This window comes from Oncorhynchus nerka, linkage group LG11 (genome assembly GCF_034236695.1).
Source record: "Oncorhynchus nerka isolate Pitt River linkage group LG11, Oner_Uvic_2.0, whole genome shotgun sequence".
NCBI lineage: Eukaryota > Metazoa > Chordata > Actinopteri > Salmoniformes > Salmonidae > Oncorhynchus > Oncorhynchus nerka.
The window spans coordinates 18,670,887-18,693,360 of NC_088406.1; the positions used below are offsets into that span (position 1 = coordinate 18,670,887).

Below are 22,474 nucleotides of genomic sequence, written 5' to 3' on the forward strand. Positions count from 1 at the left end.
TCCTCTCGCTTTCTGTTCCTCTCCCCTCTGTTCCCTCCCCTCTCGCTTTCTGTTCCTCTCCCCTCTCGCTTTCTGTTCCTCTCCCTCTCGCTTTCTGTTCCTCTCCCTCCTGTTCCTCTCCCCTCTCGTTCCTCTCCCCTTCGCTTTCTGTTCCTCTCCCCTCCTGTTCCTCTCTCCTCTTCTGTTCCTTCCCCTCCTGTTCCTCTCCCTCCTGGTTTCTGTCCCTCTCTCCTCTCACTTTCTGTTCCTCTCCCCTCCTGTCCTCTCTCTTCTCGCTTTCTGTTCCTCCCCTCGGGTTTCTGTCCCTCTCCCCTCTCCTTTCTGTTCCTCTCCCTCCTCCTGTTCTCTCTCCTCTCGCTTTTCTGTTCCTCTCCCCTCCTGTTCCTCTCTCCTCTCGCTTTCTGTTCCTCTCCCCCCTCCTGTTCCTCTCCCCTCTCGCTTTCTGTTCCTCTCCCTCTGCTTTCTGTTCCTCCCCTCTGGCTTTCTGTTCCTCCCTCTCTTTCTGTTCCTCTCCCTCTCGCTTTCTGTTCCTCTCCCCTCCCTTTCTGTTCCTCTCCCCTCCTGTTCCTCTCCCCCTCTCGCTGTTCCTCTCCCCTCCTGTTCCCTCCTCTCGCTCTGTTCCTCTCCTGTTCCTCTCCCCTCTCGCTTTCTGTTCCTCTCCCCTCCTTTCCTGTTCCTTCCCCTCCTGTTCCTCTCCTCCTGTTCCTCTCCCCTCGCTTTCTGTTCCTCTCTCTCTTTCTGTTCCTCTCCCCTCTCGCTTTCTGTTCCTCTCCCCTCTCGCTTTCTGTTCCTCTCCCCTCCTGTTCCTCTCCCCTCTGGCTTTCTGTTCCTCTCCCCTCCTGTTCCTCTCTCCTCTTTCGTTCCCTCTGTTCCTTCGTGCTTTCTGTTCCTCTCTGCTCTCGCTTTCTGTTCCTCTCCCCTCCTGTTCCTCTCTCTTTTCACTTTCTGTTCCTCTCCCCTCATAGGTTTCTGTCCCTCTCCCTCTCACTTTCTGGTCCTCTCCCCTCCTGTTCCTCTCTCCTTTCGCTTTCTGTTCCCTCTCCCTCCTGTCCCCTCTCCTCTCGCTTTCTGTTCCTCTCCCCTCTGCTTTCCTCTCCTCTCTCGCTTTCTGTTCCTCTCCCCTCTCGCTTTCTGTTCCTCTCCCCTCTCGCTTTCTGTTCCTCCCCTCCTGTTCCTCTCCCCTCTCGCTTTCTGTTCCTCTCCCCTCTCGCTTTCTGTTCCTCTCCCCTCTCGCTTTCTGTTCCTCTCCCCTCCTGTTCCTCTCCCCTCTCGCTTTCTGTTCCTCTCCCCTCCTGTTCCTCTCCCCTCTCGCTTTCTGTTCCTCTCCCCTCTGTTCCCTCCCTCTCGCTTTCTGTTCCTCTCCCCTCTCGCTTTCTGTTCCTCTCCCCTCCTGTTCTCTCCCCTCTCGCTTTCTGTTCCTCTCCTCTCCTGTTCCTCTCTCCTCTTTCTGTTCCTCTCCTCTCTGTTCCTCTCCCTCCGCTTTCTGTTCCTCTCCTCTGTTCCTCTCCTCTCGCTTTCTGTTCCTCTCCCCTCCTGTTCCTCTCTCCTCTCCTTTCTGTTCCTCTCACCCTCGCTTTCTGTCTCCTCTCCTCCTTGTTCCCTCTCCCTCTAGGTTTCTGTTCCCTCTCCCTCTCGCTTTCTGTTCCTCTCCTCCTGTTCCTCTCCTCTCGCTTTCTGTTCCTCTCCCTCTCCTGTTCCTCCCCTCCCCTTTCTGTTCCTCTCTTCCCTCCTGTCCCTCTCCCTCTCGCTTTCTGTTCCTCTCCCCTCCTGTTCCTTCCCCTCTCGCTTTCTGTTCTCCCTCTCCTGTTCCTCTCCCTCTCTTTCTGTTCCTCTCCCTCTCCTTTCTGTTCCTTCTCCTCTAGTGCTTTCTGTTCCTCTCCCCTCTCACTTTCTGTTCCTCTCCCCTCCTGTTCCTCTCCCCTCTCGCTTTCTGTTCCTCTCCCTCCTGTTCCTCTCCCCTCTCTCTGTTCCTCTCCTCCTGTTCCTCTCCCCTCTCGCTTTCTGTTCCTCCTCTCCTCTCGCTTTCTGTTCCTCTCCCTCTGTTCTCTCTCCTTCACTTTCTGTTCCTCTCCTCTCGCTTTCTGTTCCTCTCCCTCTCCTCTTTCTGTTCCTCTCCCTCCTGTTCCTCTCTCCTCTCGCTTTCTGTTCCTCTCCCCTCCTGTTCCTCTCCTTCCTCTCCCCTCCCCTTTCTGTTCCTCTCCCCTCCTGTTCCTCTCCCCTCTGCTTTCTGTTCCTCTCTCCCTCTTTCTGTTCCTCTCCTCTCGCTTTCTGTTCCTCTCCCCTCCTGTTCCTCTCCCCTCGATTTGTTCTCCCCTCTGTTCCCTCTCTCCTCTCGCTTTCTGTTCCTCTCCCCTCCTGTTCCTCTCCCCTCTCGCTTTCTGTTCCTCTCCCTCCTGTTCCTCTCCCCTCTCGCTTTCTGTTCCTCTCCCCTCCCTGTTCCTCTCCCCTCTCGCTTTCTGTTCCTCTCCCTCCTGTTCCTCTCCCCTCCCGCTTTCTGTTCCTCTCCCCTCCTGTTCCTCTCCCCTCTTGCTTTCTGTTCCTCTCCCCTCTCGCTTTCTGTTCCTCTCCCCTCCTGTTCCTCTCCCTCTCGCTTTCTGTTCCTCTCCCTCTCCTTTGTTCCTCTCCCCTCTAGGCTTTCTGTTCCTCTCCCCTCTGTTCCTCTTTCTGTTCCTCTCCTCTCGCTTTCTGTTCCTCTCCCCTTCTGTTCCTCTCCTCCCTCCTGTTCCTCTCTCCTCTCGCTTTCTGTTCCTCTCCCCTCCTGTTCCCTCTCCCCTCTCTGCTCTTCTGTTCCTCTCTCCTCTCCCTTTCTGTTCCTCTCCTCTCTTTCTGTTCCTCTCCCCTCCTGTTCCTCTCCCCTCTCGCTTTCTGTTCCTCTCCCTCTCCTTTCTGTTCCTCTCCCTCTCGCTTTCTGTTCTCTCTCCTGTTCCTCTCCTCTCTTTCTGTTCCTCTCCCTCTCGCTTTCTGTTCCTCTCCCCTCCTGTTCCTCTCCCCTCTCGCTTTCTGTTCCTCTCCCCTCCTGTTCCTCTCCTCCTCTCGCTTTCTGTTCCTCTCCTCCCCTCTCGCTTTCTGTTCCTCTCCTCCTGTTCCCTCTCTCTCTTTCTGTTCCTCTCCCCTGGCTTTCTGTTCCTCTCTCCTCTCGCTTTCTGTTCCTCTCCCCTCTCGGCTTTCTGTTCCTCTCCCCTCTCGCTTTCTGTTCCTCTCCCCTCCTGTTCCTCTCTCCTCTCGCTTTCTGTTCCTCTCCCCTCCTGTTCCTCTCCCCTCTCGCTTTCTGTTCCTCTCCCCTCCTGTTCCTCTCCCCTCTGCTTTCTGTTCCTCTCCCCTCTCGCTTTCTGTTCCTCTCCCCTCTCTGTTCCTCTCTCCCTTCTCTCTTTCTGTTCCTCTCCCTCTTCTTTCTGTTCTCTCCCTCACTGTTCTCTCCTCTCCTCCTGTTCCTCTCCCCTCTCGCTTTCTGTTCCTCTCCCCTCCTGTTCCTCTCCCCTCTCGCTTTCTGTTCCTCTCCCCTCTCTCTTTCTGTTCCTCTCCCCTCTGGCTTTCTGTTCCTCTCCCCTCTCGCTTTCTGTTCCTCTCCCCTCTCCTTTCTGTCCCTCTCCCTCTCCTTTCTGTTCCTCTCTCCTCTCGCTTTCTGTTCCTCTCCCCTCTCCTTTCTGTTCCCCTCTCGGTTTCTGTTCCTCCTCCTCTGTTCCTCTTCCTCCTCTCTTTCTGTTCCTCTCCCCTCCTGTTCCCTTCCCCTCTGCTTTCTGTTCCTCTCCCTCTCGCTTTCTGTTCCTCTCCCCTCCTGTTCCTCTCTCCTCTCGCTTTCTGTTCCTCTCCCCTCTCCTGTTCCTCCCCTCTCGCTTTCTGTTCCTCTCCCCTCCTGTTCCTCTCCCCTCTGCTTTCTGTTCCTCTCCCCCTCGCTTTCTGTTCCTCCCCCCTCCTGTTTCTGTTCCTCTCCCCTTCTGTTCCTCTCCCCTCTCGCTTTCTGTTCCTCTCCCTCTCTTTCTGTTCCTCTCCCCTCTCGCTTTCTGTTCCTCTCCCCTCCTCCTCCCTCTCGCTTTCTGTTCCTCTCCCCTCCTGTTCCTCTCCCCTCTCGCTTTCTGTTCCTCTCCCCCTCCTGTTCCTCTCCCCTCTCGCTTTCTGTTCCTCTCCCTCCTGTTCCTCTCTCCTCTCGCTTTCTGTTCCTCTCTCCCTCTTTCTGTTTCCTCTCCCCTCTCTGTTCCTCTCTCCTCTCGCTTTCTTCCTCTCCCTCCTGTTCCTCTCCTCTCGCTTTCTGTTCCTCTCCCCTCCTGTTCCTCTCCTCCTCTCGCTTTCTGTTCCTCTCCCTCCTGTTCTCTCCCCTCTCGCTTTCTGTTCCTCTCCCCTCCTGTTCCTCTCCCCTCTCGCTTTCTGTTCCTCTCTCCTCTCGCTTTCTGTTCCTCTCCCCTCTCCCCTCCTGTTCCTCTCCCCTCTCGCTTTCTGTTCCTCTCCCCTCCTGTTCCTCCCCTCTCGCTTTCTGTTCCTCTCCCCTCCTGTTCCTCTCCCTCTCGCTTTCTGTTCCTCTGTTCCCTCCTGCTTTCTGTTCCTCTCCTCTCCTTTCTGTGCCTCTCCCCTCTCGTTTCTGTTCCTCTCCCCTCCTGTTCCTCTCCCTCTCGCTTTCTGTTCCTCTCCCTCCTGTTCCTCTCCCCTCTCGCTTTCTGTTCCTCTCCCCTCCTGTTCCTCTCCCCTCTCGCTTTCTGTTCCTCTCCCTCCTGTTCCTCTCTCCTGTTCCTCTCCTCTCGCTTTCTGTTCCTCTCCCCTCCTGTTTCTGTCCCTCTCCCTCTCACTTTCTGTTCCCTCTCCCCTCCTGTTCCTCTCCCTCTCGCTTTCTGTTCCTTCCCTCCTGTTCCTCTCCCTCTCGCTTTCTGTTCCTCTCCTCCTGTTCCTCTCCCCCCTCTGGCTTTCTGTTCCTCTCCCCTCTCGCTTTCTGTTCCTCTCCCTCTCCTGTTCCTCTCCCCTCCTGTTCCTCTCTCCTCTCGCTTTCTGTTCCTCTCCCCTCCTGTTCCTCTCCCCTCTCGCTTTCTGTTCCTCTCCCCTCGCTTTCTGTTCCTCTCCCCTGGCTTTCTGTTCCTCTCCCTCTCGCTTTCTGTTCCTCTCCCCTCCTGTTCCTCTCTCCTCTCGCTTTCTGTTCCTCTCCCCTCCTGTTCCTCTCCCTCTTTCTGTTCCTCTCCCCTCTCGCTTTCTGTTCCTCTCCCCTCCTGTTCCTCTCTCCTCTCGCTTTCTGTTCCTCTCCCCTCCTGTTCCCTCCCCCTCTCGCTTTCTGTTCCTCTCCCCTCCTGTTCCTCTCCCTCTCGCTTTCTGTTCCTCTCCCCTCCTGTTCCTCTCCCCTCTCGCTTTCTGTTCCTCTCCCCTCTCCCCTCCTGTTCCTCTCCCCTCTCGCTTTCTGTTCCTCTCCCCTCCCTGTTCCTCTCTCCTCTCCTTTCTGTGCCTCCCCTCCTGTTCCTCTCCTCTCGCTTTCTGTTCCTCTCCCTCCTGTTCCTCTCCCTCTCGCTTTCTGTTCCTCTCCCCTCTCCTGTTCCCTCTCCCTCTTTCTGTTCCTCTCTCCTCTCCTTTCTGTTCCTCTCCCCTCTCGCTTTCTGTTCCTCTCCCCTCCCTGTTCCCCTCCTCTCGCTTTCTGTTCCTCTCCCCTCCTGTTCCTCCTCCTCTCGCTTTCTGTTCCTCTCCCCTCCTGTTCCTCTCCCCTCTCGCTTTCTGTTCCTCTCCCCTCCTGTTCCTCTCCTCTCGCTTTCTGTTCCTCTCCCCCCTCCTGTTCCCTCTCCCTCTCGCTTTCTGTTCCTCTCCCCTCCTGTTCCTCTCTCCTCTCGCTTTCTGTTTCCTCTCCCTCCTGTTCCCCTCTCTCCTCTCCTCCTGTTCCTCTCCCCTCCTGTTCCTCTCCCCTCTCGCTTTCTGTTCCTCTCCTCTGTTCCTCTCTCCTCTCGCTTTCTGTTCCTCTCCCCTCTTGCTTTCCTCCTCTCCCCTCTGTTCCCTCTCCTCTCGCTTTCTGTTCCTCTCCCCTCTGTTCCTCTCCCCTCTCGCTTTCTGTTCCTCTCCCCTCCTGTTCCTCTCTCCTCTGCTTTCTGTTCCTCTCCCCTCCTGTTCCTCTCCCCTCTCGCTTTCTGTTCCTCTCCCCTCTCGCTTTCTGTTCCTCTCCCCTCCTGTTCCTCTCTCCTCTCGCTTTCTGTTCCTCTCCCCTCCTGCTTCCCTGTCCCCTCTCGCTTTCTGTTCCCTCTCCTCTCTCTGTTCCTCTCCCCTCTCGCTTTCTGTTCCTCTCCCTCTCCTCTGTTCCTCTCCCCTCTCGCTTTCTGTTCCTCTCCCCTCTCTCCTCCTGTGCCTCTCCCCTCTCGCTTTCTGTTCCTCTCCCCTCCTGTTCCTCTCTCCTCTCGCTTTCTGTTCCTCTCCCCTCCTGTTCCTCTCCCCTCTCTGTTCCTCTCCCCTCCTGTGCCTCTCTCCTCTCGCTTTCTGTTCCTCTCCCCTCCTCTGTTCCTCCATTCCCCTCCCCTCTCGCTTTCTGTTCCTCTCCTCCTGTTCCTCTCTCCTCGCTTTCTGTTCCTCTCCTCCTGTTCCTCTCCCCTCTCGCTTTCTGTTCCTCTCCCCCTCCTGTTCCTCCCCCTCTCGCTTTCTGTTCCTTCCCTCCTGTTCCTCCCTCTCGTTTCTGTTCCTCCTCCTCTCGCTTTCTGTTCCTCCCCTGTTTTCCCTCACCTCTCACTTTCTGTTCCTCTCCCCTCCTGTTCCCTCTCCTCTCGCTTTCTGTTCCTCTCCCCTCTCGCTTTCTGTTCCTCTCCCCCTCCTGTTCCTCTCTCCTCTCGCTTTCTGTTCCTCTCCCCTCTAGCTTTCTGTTCCTCTCCCCTCTCGCTTGTTCCTCTCCCCTCTGTCCTCTCCTCCCTTCCTGTTCCTCTCTCCTCTCGCTTTCTGTTCCTCTCCCCTCCTGTTCCTCTCCCCTCTCGCTTTCTGTTCCTCTCCCCTCTCGCTTTCTGTTCCTCTCCCCTCTCTGTTCCTCTCTCCTCTCGCTTTCTGTTCCTCTCCCCCCCTCCTTCTGTTCCTCTCTCCCTCTCGCTTTCTGTTCCTCTCCCCTCCTGTTCCTCTCTCCTCTCGCTTTCTGTTCCTCTCCCCTCCTGTTCCTCTTCCTCTCCTTTCTGTTCCTCTCCCCTCCTATTCTCTCCTTCTCGCTTTCTGTTCCTCTCCCCTTTCTGTTCCTCTCCCCTCTCGCTTTCTGTTCCTCTCCCCTCTCTGTTCCTCTTTCTCGCTTTCTGTTCCTCTCCCCTCCTGTTCCTTCCCCTCTCGCTTTCTGTTCCTCTCTCCCTCTCGCTTTCTGTTCCTCTCCCCTCCTGTTCCTCTCTCCTCTCGCTTTCTGTTCCTCTCTCCTCCTCTGTTCCTCTCCCCTCTCGCTTTCTGTTCCTCTCCCCTCCTGTTCCTCTCCCTCTCGCTTTCTGTTCCTCTCCCCTCCTGTTCCTCTCCCCTCTCGCTTTCTGTTCCTCTCTCCTCTCGCTTTCTGTTCCTCTCCCCTCTCTTTCTGTTCCCTCTCCTCCTGTTCCCTGTCCTCTCCTTTCTGTTCCTCTCTCCCTCCTCTGTTCCTCTCCTCTCCCCTCCTGTTCCTCTCCCCTCGCTTTCTGTTCCCTCCCCTCCTGTTCCTCTCCTCTCTCTTTCTGTTCCTCCCTCTCCTCCTGTTCCTCTCCCCTCTCCTTTCTGTTCCTCTCCCTCTTTCTGTTCCTCTCCTCCTGTTCCTTTCTGTTCCTCTCCCCTCTCTCCTTTCTGTTCCTCTCCCTCCTGTTCATCTCTCCTCTCACTTTCTGTTCCTCTCCCCTCCTGTTCCTCTCTCCTCTCGCTGTGCCTCTCCCCTCCTGTTCCTCTCTCTCCTTTCTGTTCCTCTCCCCTCTGTTCCTCTCCCCTCCTGTTCCTCTCCCCTCTCGCTTTCTGTTCCTCTCCCCTCTCGCTTTCTGTTCCTCTCCCCTCTCGCTTTCTGTTCCTCTCCTCCTGTTCCTCTCCCCTCTCGCTTTCTGTTCCTCTCCCTCTCGCTTTCTGTTCTCCCCTCTCGCTTTCTGTTCCTCTCCTCCTTCTGTTCCTCTCTGTTCCTCTCTCCCTCTCGCTTTCTGTTCCTCTCCCCTCTCGCTTTCTGTTCCTCTCCCCTCCTGTTCCTCTCCCCTCTCGCTTTCTGTTCCTCTCCCCTCTCGCTTTCTGTTCCTCTCCCCTCTCGCTTTCTGTTCCTCTCCCCTCTCGCTTTCTGTTCCTCTCCTCCTGTTCTCTCCCTCTCGCTCTGTTCCTCTCCCCTCGCTTTCCTCTCTCCTCTCTTTCTGTTCCCTCTGTTTCTGTTCCTCTCCCCTCTCGCTTTCTGTTCCTCTCCCATCTCGCTTTCTGTTCCTCTCCCCTCTCGCTTTCCGTTCCTTTCCCCTCTCTCTTGTCTAAATTGCTTACAAAGACAAATGCCTTTGGTTTGGGGATTAAAAGCCTATTCTCTCTTCTCACCCTCAAGGACATATTCTTCATTACTGCAAAGACGGCAACCTTCATCCATCCCTCCCCCTCTCTCTTTCCCTCCTCTCTTTAGTCTCTGTAGATGTTGATACCCTCATCAGAGGGATGACAGCCTACTCTCTTCCAGCCTACTCTCTTCACTCAAATCTCCCTTTTCATCGGTTACAAACTCAGCCAACTTTCTCTCTCCCTGGCACCTCAATCTTTCACCTCTCTATCCTCTCCTCCCTCTCTCACCTGCAGACTTCGTTCTCTGGTTCCTCCAGTGCAAAGTGGGAGTCAAACTCCAGGGTGATGCGGGTGTTGTGGGGCGACAGTAGTTTCCATGACAACTGCAGGTTCCTGGGATAGGCGTTAGGAAAGCGGGGGCTCTGAATGACTCCTCCCGTTGCCGTTACCGTGACGACCTCTTCTTTCCGGAACAAGTCTGTAAGGTGATTGCTGTCTGTTAGCAGTTATAACTGGTGTAGGTTAGTGAGTTTACTCTCTGGGATTTCCTACACAGTGTTACAGAGTCAGAGAGAGAGCGAGAGAGAAACAGAGAAAAACAGAGACCGAGACCAAGAGAAACAGAGACCGAAACCGAGAGAGAGACCGAGAGAGAAACAGAGAAAAACAGAGACCAAGAGAAACAGAGACCGAAACCGAGAGAGAGACCGAGAGAGAGACCGAGACCGAGACAGAGAGAGAGACAGAGACCGAGAGAGAGACTGACAGAGACCGAGCGAGAGAGAGAACGACAGAGACCGACAGAGACTGACAGAGAGACAGAGACCGACAGAGAGACAGAGACCGACAGAGAGACAGAGACACCGAGAGAGAGACAGAGACACCGAGAGAGACAGACCAAGACAGAGAGACCGAGGGAGCGAGACCGAGGGAGAGAGCGAGGCCAAAACAGAGAGCGAGATAGAGAGAGAGAGCGAAACAGAGCGAGAGAGCGAGACAGAGAGCGAGACAGAGAGATAGAGTGAGAAGAGAGAGAGAGCGAGACAGAGAGAGAGCGAGAAGAGAGAGAGCAAGAAGAGAGAGCGAGCAAGACAGAGAGAGAGAAAGAGAGAAAGACAATGAGAGAAAGAGAGAGAGACAGGGACAGAGCCAGAGAGCCAGCGAAAGAGAGACAGTAAAAAAACAGTAAATTAAGCTGTTCAAATAAATACAGTTTATATTCCTACATAGTCCTAATGCTCTGTGACTACATAGTCCTAATGCTCTGTGACTATAGTCCTAATGCTCTGTGACTACATAGTCCTAATGCTCTGTGACTATAGTCCTAATGCTCTGTGACTACATAGTCCTAATGCTCTGTGACTATAGTCCTAATGCTCTGTGACTACATAGTCCTAATGCTCTGTGACTATAGTCCTAATGCTCTGTGACTACATAGTCCTAATGCTCTGTGACTATAGTCCTAATGCTCTGTGACTACATAGTCCTAATGCTCTGTGACTACATAGTCCTAATGCTCTGTGACTACATAGTCATAATGCTCTGTGACTACATAGTCCTAATGCTCTGTGACAACATAGTCCTAATGCTCTGTGACTACATAGTCCTCCTAATGCTCTGTGACAACATAGTCCTAATGCTCTGTGACTACATAGTCCTAATGCTCTGTGACTACATAGTCCTAATGCTCTGTGACTACATAGTCCTAATGCTCTGTGACTACATAGTCCTAATGCTCTGTGACTACATAGTCCTAATGCTCTGTGACTACATAGTCCTACATATCATAGTCCTAATGCTCTGTGACTACATAGTCCTAATGCTCTGTGACTACATAGTCCTAATGCTCTGTGACTACATAGTCATAATGCTCTGTGACTACATAGTCATAATGCTCTGTGACTACATAGTCCTAATGCTCTGTGACAACATAGTCCTAATGCTCTGTGACTACATAGTCCTAATGCTCTGTGACTACATAGTCTCTAATGCTCTGTGACTACATAGTCCTAATGCTCTGTGACTACATAGTCCTAATGCTCTGTGACTACATAGTCCCTCCTAATGCTCTGTGACTACATAGTCCTAATGCTCTGTGACTACATAGTCCTAATGCTCTGTGACTACATAGTCCTAATGCTCTGTGACTACATAGTCCTAATGCTCTGTGACTACATAGTCCTAATGCTCTGTGACTACATAGTCCTAATGCTCTGTGACTACATAGTCCTAATGCTCTGTGACTACATAGTCCTAATGCTCTGTGACTACATAGTCCTCCTAGTGCTACTAGTCCTACATAGTCCCTCCTAATGCTCTGTGACTACATAGTCCTCCCTAGTGCTCTGTGACTACATAGTCCTAATGCTCTGTGACTACATAGTCCTAATGCTCTGTGACTATAGTCCTCCTAATGCTCTGTGACTACATAGTCCTCCTAATGCTCTGTGACTACATAGTCCTAATGCTCTGTGACTACATAGTCCTCTAATACATGTCCTAATCTGTGACTACATAGTCCTAATGCTCTGTGACTACATAGTGCTCTGTGACTACATAGTCCTCCTAATGCTATGCGACTACATAGTCCTCCTAATGCTCTGTGACTACATAGTCCTAATGCTCTGTGACTACATAGTCATAATGCTCTGTGACTACATAGTCCTAATGCTCTGTGACAACATAGTCCTAATGCTCTGTGACTACATAGTCCTAATGCTCTGTGACTACATAGTCCTAATGCTCTGTGACTACATAGTCCTAATGCTCTGTGACTACATAGTCCTAATGCTCTGTGACTACATAGTCCTAATGCTCTGTGACTACATAGTCCTAATGCTCTGTGACTACATAGTCCCTAATGCTCTGTGACTACATAGTCCTAATGCTCTGTGACTACATAGTCCTAATGCTCTGTGACTACATAGTCCTAATGCTCTGTGACTACATAGTCCTAATGCTCTGTGACTACATAGTCCTAATGCTCTGTGACTACATAGTCCTAATGCTCTGTGACTACATAGTCCTAATGCTCTGTGACTACATAGTCCTAATGCTCTGTGACTACATAGTCCTAATGCTCTGTGACTACATAGTCCTAATGCTCTGTGACAACATAGTCATAATGCTCTGTGACTACATAGTCCTACATATCCCTCCTAATGCTATGTGACTACATAGTCCTAATGCTCTGTGACTACATAGTCCTAATGCTCTGTGACTACATAGTCCTAATGCTCTGTGACTACATAGTCCTAATGCTCTGTGACTACATAGTCCCTAATGCTCTGTGACTACATAGTCCTAATGCTCTGTGACTACATAGTCCTTGACAACATAGTCATAATGCTCTGTGACTACATAGTCCTACATATCCCTCCTAATGCTATGTGACTACATAGTCCTAATGCTCTGTGACTACATAGTCCTAATGCTCTGTGACTACATAGTCCTAATGCTCTGTGACTACATAGTCATAATGCTCTGTGACAACATAGTCATAATGCTCTGTGACTACATAGTCCTAATGCTCTGTGACTACATAGTCCTAATGCTCTAGTGACTACATAGTCTAATGTCTGACTACATAGATAATGCTCTGTGACTACATAGTCATAATGCTCTGTGACTACATAGTCCTAATGCTCTGTGACTACATAGTCCTAATGCTCTGTGACATAGTCCTAATGCTCTGTGACTACATAGTCCTAATCTCTGTGACAACATAGTCATAATGCTCTGTGACTACATAGTCCTAATGCTCTGTGACAACATAGTCATAATGCTCTGTGACTACATAGTCCTCTGTGACAACATAGTCATAATGCTCTGTGACTACATAGTCCTAATGCTCTGTGACAACATAGTCCTCCTAATGCTCTGTGACTACATAGTCCTAATGCTCTGTGACTACATAGTCCTAATGCTCTGTGACTACATAGTCATAATGCTCTGTGACTACATAGTCCTAATGCTCTGTGACTACATAGTCCTAATGCTCTGTGACAACATAGTCATAATGCTCTGTGACTACATAGTCCTAATGCTCTGTGACAACATAGTCATAATGCTCTGTGACTACATAGTCCTAATGCTCTGTGACAACATAGTCATAATGCTCTGTGACTACATAGTCCTAATGCTCTGTGACTACATAGTCATAATGCTCTGTGACTACATAGTCCTAATGCTCTGTGACTACATAGTCCTAATGCTCTGTGACTACATAGTCCTAATGCTCTGTGACTACATAGTCCTACATATCCCTCCTAATGCTATGCGACTACATAGTCCTACATATCCCTCCTAATGCTATGCGACTACATAGTCCTCCTAATGCTCTGTGACTACATAGTCCTAATGCTCTGTGACTATAGTCCTAATGATCTGTGACTACATAGTCCTCCTAATGCTCTATGACTACATAGTCCTAATGCTCTGTGACTACATAGTCCTCCTAATGCTCTGTGACAACATAGTCATAATGCTCTGTGACTACATAGTCCTAATGCTCTGTGACTACATAGTCCTAATGCTCTGTGACTACATAGTCCTACATATCCCTCCTAATGCTATGCGACTACATAGTCCTCCTAATGCTCTGTGACTACATAGTCCTAATGCTCTGTGACTACATAGTCCTAATGCTCTGTGACTATAGTCCTAATGATCTGTGACTACATAGTCCTCCTAATGCTCTATGACTACATAGTCCTAATGCTCTGTGACTGCATAGTCCTACATAGTCCTCCTAATGCTCTGTGACAACATAGTCCTAATGCTCTGCGACTACATAGTCCTCCTAATGCTCTGTGACTAAATAGTCCTAATGCTCTGTGACTACATAGTCCTTCTAAAGCTCTGCGATTATTTTCCTCCTAATGCTCTGTGACTACATAGTCCTACATAGTCCTAATGTTCTGTGACTACATAGTCCTCCTAATGCTCTGTGGCTACATAGTCCTAATGCTCTGTGACTACATAGTCCTAATGCTCTGTGACTATAGTCCTAATGCTCTGTGACTACATAGTCCTCCTAATGCTCTGTGACAACATAGTCATAATCCTGTGACTACATAGCTCTGTGACTACATAGTCCTAATGCTCTGTGACTACATAGTCCTACATATCCTCCTAATGCTATGCGACTACATAGTCCTCCTAATGCTCTGTGACTACATAGTCCTAATGCTCTGTGACTACATAGTCCTAATGCTCTGTGACTACATAGTCCTAATGATTCTGACTACATAGTCCTCCTAATGCTCTATGACTACATAGTCCTAATGCTGACTGCATGACTACATAGTCCTCCTAATGCTCTGTGACAACATAGTCCTAATGCTCTACATAGTCCTCCTAATGACTACATAGTCCTCCTAATGCCCTGTGATTATATTCCTAATGCTCTGTGACTACATAGTCCTGTGACTGCATAGTCCTAATGCTCTGTGACTACATAGTCCTAGTGCCTAATGCTCTGTGACTACATAGTCCTCCTAATGCTCTGTGACTACATAGTCCTCCTAATGCTCTGTGACTACATAGTCCTCCTAGTGCTCTGTGACTACATAGTCCTCCTAGTGCTCTGTGGCTACATAGTCCTCCTAGTGCTCTGACTACATAGTCCTAATGCTCTGTGACTACATAGTCCTCCTAATGCGATTATATTCCTCCTAATAGTCTGACTACATAGTCCTACATATCCTCCTAATGCTCTGACAACATAGTCCTAATGACTACATAGTCCTACATAGTCCTCCTAATGCTCTGTGACTACATAGTCCTAATGCTCTGTGACTACATAGTCCTAATGCTCTGTGACTACATAGTCCTAATGCTCTGTGACTACATAGTCCTCCTAATGCTCTGTGACTACATAGTCCTAATGCTCTGACTGACATAGTCCTACATAGTCCTCCTAATGCTCTGTGACAACATAGTCCTAATGCTCTGTGACTACATAGTCCTCCTAATGCTCTGTGACTACATAGTCCTAATGCTCTGTGACTACATAGTCCTAACCTCTGTGACTACATAGTCCTTCTAATTATCTGTGACTACATAGTCCTAATGCTCTGTGACTACATAGTCCTCCTAATGCTCTGTGACTAAATAGTCCTAATGCTCTGTGACTACATAGTCCTTCTAATGCTCTGTGACTACATTTCCTCCTAATGCTCTGTGACTACATAGTCCTAATGCTCTGTGACTACATAGTCCTCCTAATGCTCTGTGACTACATAGTCCTCCTAATGCCCTGTGATTATATTCCTCTTAATGCTCTGTGACTACATAGTCCTAATGCTCTGTGACTGCATAGTCCTACATAGTCCTAATGCTCTGCGACTACATAGTCCTCCTAGTGCTCTGTGACGAAATTGTCCTAATGCTCTGTGAATACATAGTCCTCCTAGTGCTCTGTGACTACATAGTCCTAATGCTCTGACTACATAGTCCCCCTAGTGCTCTGTGACTACATAGTCCTCCTAGTGCTCTGTGACTACATAGTCCTCATAGTGCTCTGTGGCTACATAGTCCTCCTAATGCTCTGTGACTACATAGTCCTCCTAGTGCTCTGTGGCTACATAGTCCTCCTAGTGCTCTGTGACTACATAGTCCTCCTAGTGCTCTGCGATTATATTCCTCCTAATGCTCTCTGACTACATAGTCCTCCTAATGCTCTGCGATTATATTCCTCCTAATAGTCTGTGACTACATAGTCCTACATATCCCTCCTAATGCTCTGCGACAACATAGTCCTAATGCTCTGTGACTACATAGTCCTACATAGTCCTCCTAATGCTCTGTGACTACATAGTCCTAATGCTCTGTGACTACATAGTCCTAATGCTCTGTGACTACATAGTCCTAATGCTATGTGACTACATAGTCCTCCTAATGCTCTGTGACTACATAGTCCTAATGCTCTGTGACTACATAGTCCTAATGCTCTGTGACTATAGTCCTAATGATCTGTGACTACATAGTCCTCCTAATGCTCTATGACTACATAGTCCCAATGCTCTGTGACTACATAGTCCTACATAGTCCTCCTAATGCTCTGTGACAACATAGTCCTAATGCTCTGTGACTACATAGTCCTCCTAATGCTCTGTGACTACATAGTCCTAATGCTCTGTGACTACATAGTCCTAACCCTCTGTGACTACATAGTCCTTCTAATTATCTGTGACTACATAGTCCTAATGCTCTGCGACTACATAGTCCTCCTAATGCTCTGTGACTAAATAGTCCTAATGCTCTGTGACTACATAGTCCTTCTAAAGCTCTGCGATTATTTTCCTCCTAATGCTCTGTGACTACATAGTCCTACATAGTCCTAATGTTCTGTGACTACATAGTCCTCCTAATGCTCTGTGACTACATAGTCCTCCTAATGCCCTGTGATTATATTCCTCTTAATGCTCTGTGACTACATAGTCCTAATGCTCTGTGACTGCATAGTCCTACATAGTCCTAATGCTCTGCGACTACATAGTCCTCCTAGTGCTCTGTGACGAAATTGTCCTAATGCTCTGTGAATACATAGTCCTCCTAGTGCTCTGTGACTACATAGTCCTAATGCTCTGACTACATAGTCCCCCTAGTGCTCTGTGACTACATAGTCCTCCTAGTGCTCTGTGACTACATAGTCCTCATAGTGCTCTGTGGCTACATAGTCCTCCTAATGCTCTGTGACTACATAGTCCTCCTAGTGCTCTGTGGCTACATAGTCCTCATAGTGCTCTGTGGCTACATAGTCCTCCTAATGCGCTGTGACTACATAGTCCTCCTAGTGCTCTGCGATTATATTCCTCCTAATGCTCTCTGACTACATAGTCCTCCTAATGCTCTGCGATTATATTCCTCCTAATGCTCTGACTACATAGTCCTACATATCCCTCCTAATGCTCTGTGACTACATAGTCCTACATAGTCCTCCTAATGCTCTGTGACTACATAGTCCTAATGCTCTGTGACTACATAGTCCTAATGCTCTGTGACTACATAGTCCTAATGCTATGTGACTACATAGTCCTCCTAATGCTCTGTGACTACATAGTCCTAATGCTCTGTGACTACATAGTCCTAATGCTCTGTGACTAATGTCCTGACTAATATCTGTGACCTCCTAATGCTCTGTTGCTACATAGTCCTAATGCTCTGCGACTACATAGTCCTCCTAATGCTCTGTGACTACATAGTCCTAATGCTCTGTGACTATATAGTCCTAATGCTCTGTGACTACATAGTCCTAATGCTCTGTGACTACATAGTCCTAATGCTCTGTGACTACATAGTCCTAATGCTCTGTGACTTCATAGTCCTTCTAATTATCTGTGACTGCATAGTCCTAATTCTCTGTGACTACATAGTCCTCCTAAGGCTCTGTGACTAAATAGTCCTAATGCTCTGTGACTACATAGTCCTTCTAATGCTCTGCGATTATTTTCCTCCTAATGCTCTGTAACTACATAGTCTAATGCTCTGTGACTACATAGTCCTCCTAATGCTCTGTGGCTACATAGTCTAGTGCTCTGTGACTACATAGTCCTCCTAATGCTCTGTGACTACATAGTCCTCCTAATGCTCTGCGATTATATTCCTCTTAATGCTCTGTGACTACATAGTCCTCCTAATGCTCTGTGACTACATAGTCCTCCTAATGCTCTGCGATTATATTCCTCTTAATGATCTGTGACTACATAGTCCTCCTAATGCTCTGCGATTATATTCCTCTTAATGCTCTGTGACTGCATAGTCCTACATAGTCCTAATGCTCTGTGACTGCATAGTCCTACATAGTCCTAATGCTCTGTGACTGCATAGTCCTACATAGTCCTAATGCTCTGTGACTACATAGTCCTCCTAGTGCTCTGTGACGACATTGTCCTAATGCTCTGTGAATACATAGTCCTCCTAGTGCTCTGTGACTACATAGTCCTAATGCTCTGACTACATAGTCCCCCTAGTGCTCTGTGACTACATAGTCCTCCTAGTGCTCTGTGACCACATAGTCCTCCTAGTGCTCTGTGACTACATAGTCCTCCTAGTGCTCTGTGGCTACATAGTCCTCCTAGTGCTCTGTGACTACTTAGTCCTCCTAATGCTATGCGGTTATATTCCTCCTAATGCGCTGTGACTACATAGTCCTCCTAGTGCTCTGCGATCATATTCCTCCTAATGCTCTGTGACTACATAGTCCTACATATCCCTCCTAATGCTCTGCGACAACATAGTCCTACATAGTCCTCCTAATGCTCTGTGACTACATAGTCCTAATGCTCTGTGACTACAGAGTCCTAATGCTCTGTGACTACATAGTCCTTCCAATTATCTGTGACTGCATAGTCCTAATGCTCTGTTGCTACATAGTCCTAATGCTCTGCGGCTACATATTCCTCCTAATGCTCTGTGACAACATAGTCCTAATGCTCTGTGACTACATAGTCCTAATGCTCTGTGACTACATAGTCCTAATGCTCTGTGACTACATAGTCCTAACCCTCAGTGACTACATAGTCCTTCTAATTCTCTGTGACTACATAGTCATAATGCTCTGTGACTACATAGTCCTCCTAATGCTCTGTGACTACATAGTCCTCCTAATGCTCTATGACTATATAGTCATAATGCTCTGTGACTACATAGTCCTAATGCTCTGTGACTACATAGTCCTAATGCTCTGTGACTACACAGTCCTAACCCTCTGTGACTACATATTCCTTCTAATTCTCTGTGACTGCACAGTCCTAATGCTCTGTGACTACATGTCTTAATGCTCTGTGGCTACATAGTCCTCCTAATGCTCTGTGACTGCATAGTCCTACATAGTCCTAATGCTCTGTGACTACATAGTCCTAATAGAGTGCTCTGCGATTATATTCCTCCTAATGCTCTCTGACTACATAGTTCTCCTAATGCTCTGCGATTATATTCCTCCTAATGCTCTGTGACTACATAGTCCTACATAGTCCTCCTAATGCTCTGTGACTACATAGTCCTAATGCTCTGTGACTACATAGTCCTAATGCTCTGTGACTTCATAGTCCTTCTAATTATCTGTGACTGCATAGTCCTAATGCTCTGTTGCTACATAGTCCTAATGCTCTGTGACTACATAGTCCTCCTAATGCTCTGTGACAACATAGTCCTAATGCTCTTTGACTACATAGTCCTAATGCTCTGTGACTAATGCTCTGTGACTACATAGTCCTCCTAATGCTCTGCGATTATATTCCTCTTAATGCTCTGTGACTACATAGTCCTCCTAATGCTCTGTGACTACATAGTCCTCCTAATGCTCTGTGACTACATAGTCCTAATGCTCTGTGACTACATAGTCCTAATGCTCTGTGACTGCATAGTCCTACAAAGTCCTAATGCTCTGTGACTACATAGTCCTCCTAGTGCTCTGTGACGACATTGTCCTAATGCTCTGTGAATACATAGTCCTCCTAGTGCTCTGTGACTACATAGTCCTAATGCTCTGACTACATAGTCCCCCTATAGTGCTCTGTGACTACATAGTCCTCCTAGTGCTCTGTGACCACATAGTCCTCCTAGTGCTCTGTGACTACATAGTCCTCCTAGTGCTCTGTGACTACATAGTCCTCCTAGTGCTCTGTGACTACATAGTCCTCCTAGTGCTCTGTGACTACATAGTCCTCCTAGTGCTCTGTGACTACATAGTCCTCCTAGTGCTCTGCGATTATAGTCCTCCTAATGCTCTGCGATTATATTCCTCTTAATGCTCTGTGACTACATAGTCCTCCTAGTGCTCTGTGACCACATAGCCCTCCTAGTGCTCTGTGACTACATAGTCCTCCTAGTGCTCTGTGACCACATAGTCCTCCTAGTGCTCTGTGACGACATTGTCCTCCTAGTGCTCTGTGACCACATAGTCCTCCTAGTGCGATTATATTCCTCCTAATGCTCTCTGACTACATAGTCCTCCTAATGCTCTGCGATTATATTCCTCCTAATGCGCTGTGACTACATAGTCCTCCTAGTGCTCTGTGACTACATATTCCTCCTAATGCTCTCTGACTACATAGTCCTCCTAATGCTCTGCGATTATATTCCTCCTAATGCTCTGTGACTACATAGTCCTAATGCTCTGTGACTACATAGTCCTAATGCTCTGTGACTACATAGTCCTTCTAATTATCTGTGACTGCATAGTCCTAATGCTCTGTTGCTACATAGTCCGAATGCTCTGCGACTACATAGTCCTCCTAATGCTCTGTGACAACATAGTCCTAATGCTCTGTGACTACATAGTCCTAATGCTCTGTGACTACATAGTCCTAATGCTCTGTGACTACATAGTCCTAATGCTCTGTGACTACATAGTCCTAATGCTCTGTGACTACATAGTCCTAACCCTCTGTGACTACATAGTCCTTCTAATTCTCTGTGACTACATAGTCATAATGCTCTGTGACTACATAGTCCTTCTAATTCTCTGTGACTACATAGTCCTAACCCTCTGTGACTACATAGTCCTTCTAATTCTCTGTGACTACATAGTCATAATGCTCTGTGACTACATAGTCCTTCTAATTCTCTGTGACTACATAGTCCTACGTAGTCCTAATGTTCTGTGACTACATAGTCCTAATGCTCTGTGACTACATAGTCCTAATGCTCTGTGACTACATAGTCCTAATGCTCTGCGACTACATAGTCCTCCTAATGCTCTGTGACTAAATAGTCTTAATGCTCTGTGACTACATAGTCCTCCTAATGCTCTGTGACTACATAGTCCTCCTAATGCTCTGCGATTATATTCCTCTTAATGCTCTGTGACTACATAGTCCTCCTAATGCTCTGTGACTACATAGTCCTCCTAATGCTCTGTGACTGCATATTCCTCCTAATGCTCTGTGACTACATAGTCCTCCTAATGCTCTGTGACTGCATAGTCCTACATAGTCCTAATGCTCTGTGACTACATAGTCCTCCTAGTGCTCTGTGACGACATAGTCCTAATGCTCTGACTACATAGTCCCCCTATTGCTCTGTGACTACATAGTCCTCCTAGTGCTCTGTGACCACATAGTCTTCCTAGTGCTCTGTGACTACATAGTCCTAATGCTCTGACTACATAGTCCCCCTATTGCTCTGTGACTACATAGTCCTCCTAGTGCTCTGTGGCTACTTAGTCCTCCTAGTGCTCTGTGACTACATAGTCCTCCTAATGCTCTGTGACTACATAGTCCTCCTAATGCTCTGCGATTATATTCTTCCTAATGCTCTGTGACTACATATTCCTCCTAATGCTCTGCGATTATATTCCTCCTAATGCTCTGTGACTACATAGTCCTCCTAATGCTCTGTGACTGAATCTGAGGACATTAATCCATCTCTCTACTGCTCTCACTCAGTGGAAGTAGTTATTGTGACCCATACAGGGGCACAGGGTTAGTGAGTTGTGTCAAATGAGGAAAGGTGTTGAATATCTGCTCGACCCCACATGATCGCTAGCCACTGTAGAAACACACTTCTCTCCCCCTCCCGCCATCATTTCTCTCTCACACGCCCTCCGTCATGTCTCTCTCCCTGACGAGTGGTAGTACCTGTATCCATAGTGATGTTAATTACGCCATGTGAAACAAGGAATATGATGTGCGTGCGTCTGTGTGTGTATGGAGGTAAGTGCGTCAATAGAACACACAGCAGAGGGAGAGGAGGAGGAGAGCAGTGATGCATGGAGTGGCCAATCCAACTCAATCCCAAATGTAACCATTTACATATACAGTGCATTCGGAAAGTATTCAGACCCATTGACTTTTTCCACATTTTGTTAAGTTACAATCTTATTCTAAAATTGATTAAATATATATTTCCCCCTCAATCTACACACAGTACCCAATAATGAAGAAGCTAAGAGTGTTTAGACATTTTTGCTAATTTATATTAAAAATGTCAAAAAACAGAAATACCTTATATGCATAAGTATTCAGAATAGGGATGCACGACACATCGGTAAACATGTCGGAATCGGAGGATATTATCTAAAAATGGCAACATCCGCATCGGCCAGATGTCTAGTTTAACGCAGATCTGCAAAACCAATATCAAAGCTGACATGCATACCGATATGTGGCCCGTTTCAGGAAACTAGGCGTATGTCACGGCTTCACGGGAGAGTTATATTTTTTCTGAAAAATTATAAATATTTTTTATCAAAATGCATTTTTTGGCAGAAATGCCTTCTCAAACATGTGAACTTTCATGTGCCTTAATATCAAACTTGTATGACATCTGTAGATACAAATACAATTGTGAAATTACAAGCCTAGTTGGTTTAGCCATAGAAAAAGTGAAAGCAACCTTCCTGCTAGCCATAATTGGCTGAGAGAATGAGCGGGTTGGACATGCCGAGAGATGCGTTTGGATTGGTCTACCATATAGCAGGAATCTGCCTATATGAGCCGGTCAGTATGTTTAGGTAATCGTGTCGATGTGGCTTTAATTTTTTTAAATTGTGTAGTAAAAATGCATAACCATAATATCAAGTTAAAGTGTACTGTTAGCTAGCTAACATTAGCTGGCTGGCTCACTAGCTAACGTTATGTGTATGCTCTCCACTTTCTGGAGAACCGAGTTTTGAAATCAGTGGAATTCTAATATGATAGCTAAGCAGATGGAGAAAACACCAGTCTGGATTACATCATCAACCTAAGGCAACCATGCATGGCATCAGACAGGAGACGCGTCCAACCATGATGTAAACTGGTAAGATTTTCAGATAATACACGTTTCTTATTTTGACAGAGAGTGGTTTCATTTCAAATGTACTGTTAGCTAGCTAACGTTAGCTGGCTGGGTCATTAGCTAATGTTATGTATATCATCTTATTCTTCGTATCTCAGACACATTTGATTTAGTTATAGCGATAGAACCTGGTGGTTAGCTACCTGCAGATTCATGCAAGGTAGAAACATCATCAGTTGTGATTATGGTCCATTGTTTAGCTAGCTAGCTACAGGTCGCAATTGTAAATGAGAACTTGTTCTCAACTTGCCTACCTGGTTAAATAAAGGTGAAATAAAAAAAATAAAATAAACATGTTTTA

The 22,474-nt window shown here is 47.9% G+C and overlaps 1 protein-coding gene across 1 annotated transcript in view; it reads right to left on the reverse strand.

The window, feature by feature from the left end:
- LOC115119294 (platelet derived growth factor d) overlaps positions 1–22,474 on the reverse strand; it is an 88,325-nt gene that overhangs the window by 28,801 nt on the left and 37,050 nt on the right. The window contains exon 2 of the mRNA XM_065024273.1: positions 8,677–8,866. Coding sequence (XP_064880345.1) covers positions 8,677–8,866 — 190 coding nt within the window. The remainder of the gene's footprint in view (positions 1–8,676; positions 8,867–22,474) is intronic.